Genomic DNA, 7,500 nt, shown 5'->3' on the forward strand with positions numbered 1-7,500 from the left:
TCGTGACCCTCAAACAGTCAATACGGCTCTCACACAAATGCAGTGTTTCTGCGATGTAGGACTCACAAAAGCATTCATTTGACCATGAGACGCGTCCAAACGTGATATTATCCAAAAACTGGTTACAGTGAAACTGCTTCACATAAGCCTGTGTGAAACTGCCAGTGACCTTTAAAGATTTTATTTTCTGTCAAAGTTCTGAGGACTCCAAATTTCCACCACAATTGGGGGCCTGTGTAGGAGTTCTCGCAGTGAACAATGTCCTTATTCAAAAAAAGCATCTGATTATCAGAGACTCTGTGGATAAATCAGACCAACAGTACAAATTTATTCTTGTTATTGTATTAATGCGCATTGGTGGGAGATGCTTTGGAAAGACCTCAAAGGAATTAATAAGCTCATTTCAAGTTGTGTTTGATACCAAAAGCAGTCACTGTAAAGCTGAGGGGATCTGGCTAAGAGTTTTAGCAGGCAGGGTTAGCACTCCCTCACCAAGTAGATTTGGCTCTCTGAAGAAAATTAATAACTTCTAAAAAACCAAAATAATGACATAAATATTCGTATAATCTTATATATGCCCACATCCCATAATTGCTCGTCCTTGTTAAAACAGATGAATCAAATGCAAGAAGTTTTATGGGTGTCGGTTGTATAAAATACCCCTCCCTTCTCTCCAGAGAAGAAAAAAAAAAATGACCTCTGTTGCTGACCATCCACAAACTAAGGAAAAAAAAAAAAAAAAAAACCCTACAGCTGTCCCCGAAACGGACCCCAACATTCACACACAGCTCTGAGCCTATTCAAGTGCAGTTCCTCCCAGCTGGAAAAGAACGCAAACACGCCCCAGTGTGAGAGCAGAGTGTTTTGGAAACCAGGCAACAGACTGAACAAAACATTTACCCGCTTCAGCTGCTCCAGACCACAGCGGTGAAGCCATCACTTACTCACATGCCCTATGAACAGGCAAAAATGAGAGGATCTCTGGGAACATGAGCGTGTCTGCAGGAGCTTTCTGTCCACGCTGGTGGGCAGCATGACTCTTCAGCTCCAACGTCTCAACACTTGGCAGACTTGAAGTAATCACAGTCTATATTTTCACATTTTGCCTGAGCTTTTGAGTCTGCAAAACTGGTGTGGCAGATGAGGAAGTAAGGCCACCCTGCTGGTGCATCGTATGATGTCATAAAAGGATGGAACACCAAAGAGTTTATTTGCTGTTCATATCTGAAAGATTCACATCTCTGATCTGTACCCAATCACTTTCAAAGAGCGCTCCTCGACATGGCCAAGCCAAGACCCGATGGATTTGGGAACCGGGAACGTTGTCTGATAAATCTTCATCTTGGCACGTGAACAGGCTTAAAAAAGCATAGGCCTTTTCCCCAGTGACGGGTCACACAGCATTGGGAAACACGGAAAACCAGATGTACTAAAACAGCGTTACTCCACAGCTGTGCATGTCAAACATTGGGCCGCATCGCTATAGCAACGAAACAGGTCTAATGGATTCAACCTGGTATAACACAGAATACTTTACTTTTTTTTTTTTCTCCCCCTCATCTATGAATCATGTCGGTGGATAGGAGAGGAAAAGCCATTGTTTGTGTTTTTATCCTCCTCTTAGAGCATGAAAGACGCCTTCCCTCCCTTCCCTTAAACAGCCCTGGGAGGGAGCGGTAAAGAGAAGAGGCTATCTGAGGTAAACCTGAGAAGGCCCATATCTTCACCGTAGCCCAGTTAAAGGACTTAGTGGAGTTTCGCACCGTGCACATACTGCACTCTGGAGATCTCTCTCATTGTGTCCCGGGCTGGCAGCACTCTAACTTACACTACACTCAACAAAAAAAAGAATGGAGACAGTCCGCGTTCTAGACGCTTATTCCCTAACGATAGATAACGTGCGTACAATGGTTCAGGACGTGAGCATCGGCGGAGCATTGATTAGCTTTTGTGTTCCTCTGAGATGTTAAAATAGAGGTAGAGTCGCAGCTCTGAAAGAGACCACTGTGTCCTCACTAGGGCATTGTTCCCCTTGCTTTGGAAAACTGGATCTTGTGACATACACGAAGTGTATCCAGACAGAGCGGCTATTGTGTTTCGTCTTCTCGCTCTTGTGAAACCTTAACTCTGCACCTAATTCAAACGCAATTTGTTTGTTGGGTCAGCGAATAACCCTGAGTGCAATCAAGTGCAAAGCACTGACATTTAGACCAATATTAGGTGGAAAATCCCCGTCCTCGTAATGGCCAAAATGAGTGTGTTACTAAATAAGGAGAGAGAGAAAGACAGAGAGAGAGGAAACAAGACAGATATAGAGAGAGATAGAAAGGATGTGGAGTGGAGGTAAATGTGGTAAATTAAGGGAGAGAAGAGGTAAGAGAAACACAAACCAGAGAAGGAGAGAGAGCGTCGGCGGGCTGACCCCGGCATGCTGGTGCTGAGATAGTAGAGGCGAGCTGTGTATTCTGACCATCGGGGAGGGCATGATGGGAATCGATAGGAGGTGACAGAAGAAGAGGATGAGGAGGGAGGAAGGCGGGCAGCGGTGATGGAAAATGTGGTGAACCGGAGAGGGAATTACAGAGAGAGAGAGAGAGAGAGAGAGAGACAGGCAGACAGACAGACAGGCAGACAGACAGCAAGAGAGGCAGACAGACAGAGAGAAAGAAAGAGACAGATAGAGAGGGAAAATTGAAAATTATTCCCTGTAACTGTGATAAGTGATGACAACACTGTGGTGTGTGTTTAAAGCATGTATGCCTCTAAGATAAACAGAGCCCTATCTACGCAGGCTGTAAATGTAGACAAAGTGCTCCTGTATCCTGATAGTAGCCAGTCTGATAAGCAAAGCTTGCTATCAAAGTCTGGACTCTCATCATTCAAACTAGCAAAGTGCTTGCGTCTGTCCTGTGGCCTGAGCGGAGAAACCATGACTTTCTCTCCTCTGCTGCTGACCGCTTTTTACGATTGGTTATCTCCACAGAGTCAACACAGAGTCAACCTGCTGGACCTTTCTTTCTGTCCGTATGAAAGAAGCATGAGTCAGCCTCCAGGGTCAGGCTGTGGATGCTTTATCGGGACTGTTTCATCTCATGTTCGGACCTGACTTCCTCTGCGCTGGTGCAGTCTGAGAGGGTCTGGAGAAGGTTTCCTTCCCCATGTGTCTGCCCTGTGTTTGTCTGGGGTGGAGCGCCTGCGTGAAGACACTCCTGTTATCCATAACGCAGTACAGAGCACAGACGGAGAACTCCTCCTCCCTCATATTACTGCCCTCTACCACTGCAACGCTGTTCAAATCCAGATCCTGCATGACCATCAGACTCAAAGCCACTGTTTACACATCATTATAAGTATTGCCATTTCAGATAATGCTGAAACAAAAACAATGATAAGACTTAGTCCATATTACATAATAGGGAGGGGGGGGGGTGCATGTAATCTGCCACTAGGTGGCATCTCTGTAATTTGGGCCATTTTATAGTTTAGAATTCAGCAGAATGGGACACCTCTGCCATTTAGCAACTGCTATTTTTGTAAATTGGAAAGTTTTACTTTCCAGAATCTATGACGGTATGTGCAATGTGGGTTTCTAATATGAACATTAAAAATATGGGAAGAGTGTCAAGACAGAGTAGTAAACATCTGGTTTGTTCCTTTTAAGGACCTGAATAAGACTTCAGTTTTGTGAGGACAAAAAGAGGCACTTTAAAAACACAACGGTACGAGAGCCCCTTATTTCCAATGTACTTCTTCATATGTGTTGTACAAGTTGTCCGTTTTGGCAGCGTTGGTCTGTGTGAGCTGAACTGAAGGCTGATATGAGAGTTGCAGCCAGCAGCACTTTGCACAAAGCCTTCATTGTAATCTCACCAGACTCCTGTCAACACCAACACACAGACTCCAAATGGCTTTGCTTTTATGGCACTAAAGTCCAGCTGTCCAGTGCCTGCACATCCCTAAACGAAACTCAATAACTGGAGAAAGCAAGGGAGTCTTTTCTTTAATGTGATTCCTATAAGAGCTCACAGTGTTCTAAGCTGTATGTAAAAATCCATCGGTGAATAAGACTCAAAGACCTAGCACTAACCTCTGATAAATAAAGAAATGCAAACATACTCTGTATTTAACAGTCTGACAAAACAAACAGTTTAAAAAAATCGCCGTGGGAACCTTACCGGCCACACGCTGAGCCACCAGACCCTCCAGGTTGTAGTTAGCGTCTTCAGGCTCTGTCTCTTTGGCCAGGGGGAAGGAGGAGGCAGTGTAGCTGCGTTTTGGAGGTGATTTTGGAGAAGGGCTCTTCTGCTGCTCAGAGGGGTCGGATCCTGTGCTAGACGGATAGGTGTTGATGGGCTTCAGGTGGAGGGTTCCAAAGGTGGGAGATGGCCCCACGGGCAAGGCCTGTGGAACTGGGCTGATGCGAGGCGAACCCTGGTTCTCTGCGTCAGATGGAACTGCTGCAGGTCTCTGCTGACCGTAGACAGCTGGCTGATCTGGAAGTGGGGACTTTGCCGGTAACAGAGAGTGATGAACTGGGGAGGCCCTCTGGGCGCTGCCAGAGGGCACAGCTCCCCCGTGGGCATGAAGGGCAACATCAGCCTGGTACGAGGGTCGAGCGTGGGTCTGAGAGAGGGAGGGCTGGGAGGTGATGACGCTGTTCTCTCCGGAGGGGGCGCTGTTAGATTTGGGAACCTGTGTCAGGGATGGGTCCAGGTCCTGCATTAGTATGTTCAGGGCTTCGATGGACTGCTCGATCTCTTGCTGTGATGCTGTGTGGGGGAACTCGGGCAGACTCTGCGTCTGCAACGCGGGGCTGAAGTGGACGCCCTCTGTAACCGGCACCTCCGGGACACCGTACTGTTGCCACAGGTTCAGGCCACGCTGGACAGCTTCTCTGCTGCTGGTGGTGCGGGTTGGCGCCTTGGGCATCAGCATCTGTTCGGTGCTGGGCGTTGCCCCAAATGACTGAGACCTGTAGATGCTGCCGTTCTGGCTACCGTAGCCACTAGAGGGCACAACAGAGTCACCCAGGCGCTCCTGGGCAGACGAGGAGCTGCGGACAAGTGGCACAGGTTCAGGCGTTTTCTGCTGCGCGTTTTTCTCCAGGTAGGGAGCATCCTGGCCATTGATGATCGTCTCTTGCTGATAGTACAGGTCAGCAGGTGTGGCTCTGCCCTCAAAGGATGAGAGGGTTCCCAGGCTGTCTACACTGTTGCCCTCTTGGCTGTTTGGCAGGTCATCGTCAAGAATGTCTGTCTCGCGATCCATGCTGCTGTGCCCGTTCACGTGGACCTGGGCGGGCACAAGGTGGAGGACCCCACCACTTCCTCCACCTCCGGAACCACTTTGATAGCCTGGCTGATTCATCGGTGCTTCCAGGCCGCTCAGCAGTTGCTCCAGCTCCTGCTTTTCCTCTGGGCTCAGGGGCTGGGCGGGCAGCTGACTCACAGGTGCCACCTGCTGGCTGGCCTCATCAGTGCGGTCAGTCTTGATGGAGGCAGTTGAGTTCCCCGAGTCGCTGCTGACAGACAAGGCGTGGTCCACTGCAGGGAGGGCGTGGTCAACGGCGGGAAGGGTGTGTTCAACAGCAACCGGGAGGCCGTTGGCAGTGACTGTTCCGTCTAGAGATTCCTTCTTACGGACCTTGGCGTAGAGGCTCCCGTCCAGTGGTCCTTGCGTGTGAATAACATCTAAGGGAGAACAAAGGCACAGAGGACCTTAGTGTGTATGCTCCATGAAAACGGTTTGGATTCTAATAGCCATGAACACTGCAATTGCCACTCTTAACTGTTCAAATGAAAAGGAAGTGAAAACTGCCCTGTTGTGCAGGTTGCAAAAAAAAAACCAAACAATAAAAGTACTGAACCCTGTTTTTAAATCCAGCTTCAAACCTAGCTGAACTGATCAGGAACACATTCTGTATGTACAGACAAAATACAGACAAAATTTGTACAAGAAGCACGTGCCCCCATCCAACAAAATGTTGTTTTGCATGGGCGTGGCACTTTGTGGAAATGACCTCATCTAAACTCACAGTCAGCCGCTGAAGTAGATATAGTCAGTGTTTATAACTACTCTTCCCCATCTTTAATCCTGATTTAGCTTGGACATAGCACTCTGTCACGAGCAGTTATCTTGTAGAAGTCATCATCTCATCATTGGCGAGGGAGACAGTCTGACACGGACTCAAATGAGCACTAAGCATTTAAAACATGTTGTGTAACTAAAATCACAGCTCACACCCAACCTCTAAAAGATCCCCTTCCCATATCCACCCATACGTCCTAACACACACCAAGGCCAGACAGCAGCCCCACCCCAGGTCAATGACTCAACAGGAGGTTCTGGAGTGAGAGTCATGGAGAAGCCATGTTCATAGCTCTGACTCAGGGATGGAAAAGTAGCCTCATGTATGAAGTTCGAAGGCATTTCCTGATTCCTCGGAATCAATGCATCATTTCCTTCCCTTTCACTTACACACACAGATGGACACATGCTCACACACACACACACAAACACTCACAGTGCACACAAAATAACCATTTCTTTGGGCACCTGGTCAGTCTGTGGGTTTACAGTGCAATTAAGACAACGATGTCTTTGTTACGTGGGGGCTCAGTTATGTCACAACATATTATGCTGGACACTGATCTCATCAAACCACTAAACCGCCATCACAGAGGTCATTCCGCAGACTCCCCCGACGCCCTCTCATGTAGACTTCAGAATGCAGAGAGTCCACAAACAGCCTAGCTTCAGATTGCAAACAGACTGCATTTTGTTTTCACCACTAAACAGACCGCAGGAGAGCGAGGCAGCCCAAAGCCCACAGACTGTGACCAAATCATATTCATTCAACTAGATTTCCAGTTGACTTCCGCCAGTACTCACACTGAGGTTCCCACGGAGCTACAAACCAAATCATACAGTTGGGAGCAGCGTGCTGGAGAAAAAGGGACCTCACATCCATCCAGTCTTATACTAGACTAGAAATTTGCCAGAGATAGCGCCTCTAAAACTGAACATCGCCAGAGTAAAAGCAGGTCTCTAAAACCGGTTACGTCATGTGACCTACGCTGACCTGCTGGCCTCCACGCCAGATCCTTCAACAGAGGAGTTCGTTAGACACTAACTGGCAAGCTTTATGTCTCTGAGCTGAGGAAGTTAAAAGAGTTAAAAATGCAGCTTCATTCCTTAGTCCCACACTCTAAATGGCTTTCAACATTCTTAATATGAATGCTGATGGAGAAACAAGACAATGTTCAAAGGCCCTGAATATCTGAACAGTGTGAGTGTGATTTTAACTTTGTTTTAGAGAAAGCGGCTAAAAGGAGCCGGTTTACTTCATCAGCCTACGTCTGAGGCCAGCATTTCCTTTTAACAGCATGGCCTGGAAAATGTGAGCCCCCCCACCCATCCTTCCCCATCCTTAACTCTGGCAGCTACAGCTACAGCAACAGAAGCAGCAGCTCAGCACTGACAGCCCCCAGCCTGGTTTTC

General features: G+C 47.7%; 1 protein-coding gene across 1 annotated transcript in view; it reads right to left on the reverse strand.

The window, feature by feature from the left end:
• The window catches only part of tns1b (tensin 1b), a 145,473-nt gene that overhangs the window by 15,277 nt on the left and 122,696 nt on the right, over positions 1-7,500 (reverse strand). Inside the window, exons 18-19 of the mRNA XM_030785824.1 lie at positions 4,176-5,690; positions 2,391-2,465 (exon numbers count right to left, since the gene is read on the reverse strand). Coding sequence (XP_030641684.1) covers positions 2,391-2,465; positions 4,176-5,690 — 1,590 coding nt within the window. The remainder of the gene's footprint in view (positions 1-2,390; positions 2,466-4,175; positions 5,691-7,500) is intronic.

The sequence above is a fragment of the Chanos chanos genome, chromosome 10 (genome assembly GCF_902362185.1).
Source record: "Chanos chanos chromosome 10, fChaCha1.1, whole genome shotgun sequence".
In the NCBI taxonomy this organism is placed as follows: domain Eukaryota; kingdom Metazoa; phylum Chordata; class Actinopteri; order Gonorynchiformes; family Chanidae; genus Chanos; species Chanos chanos.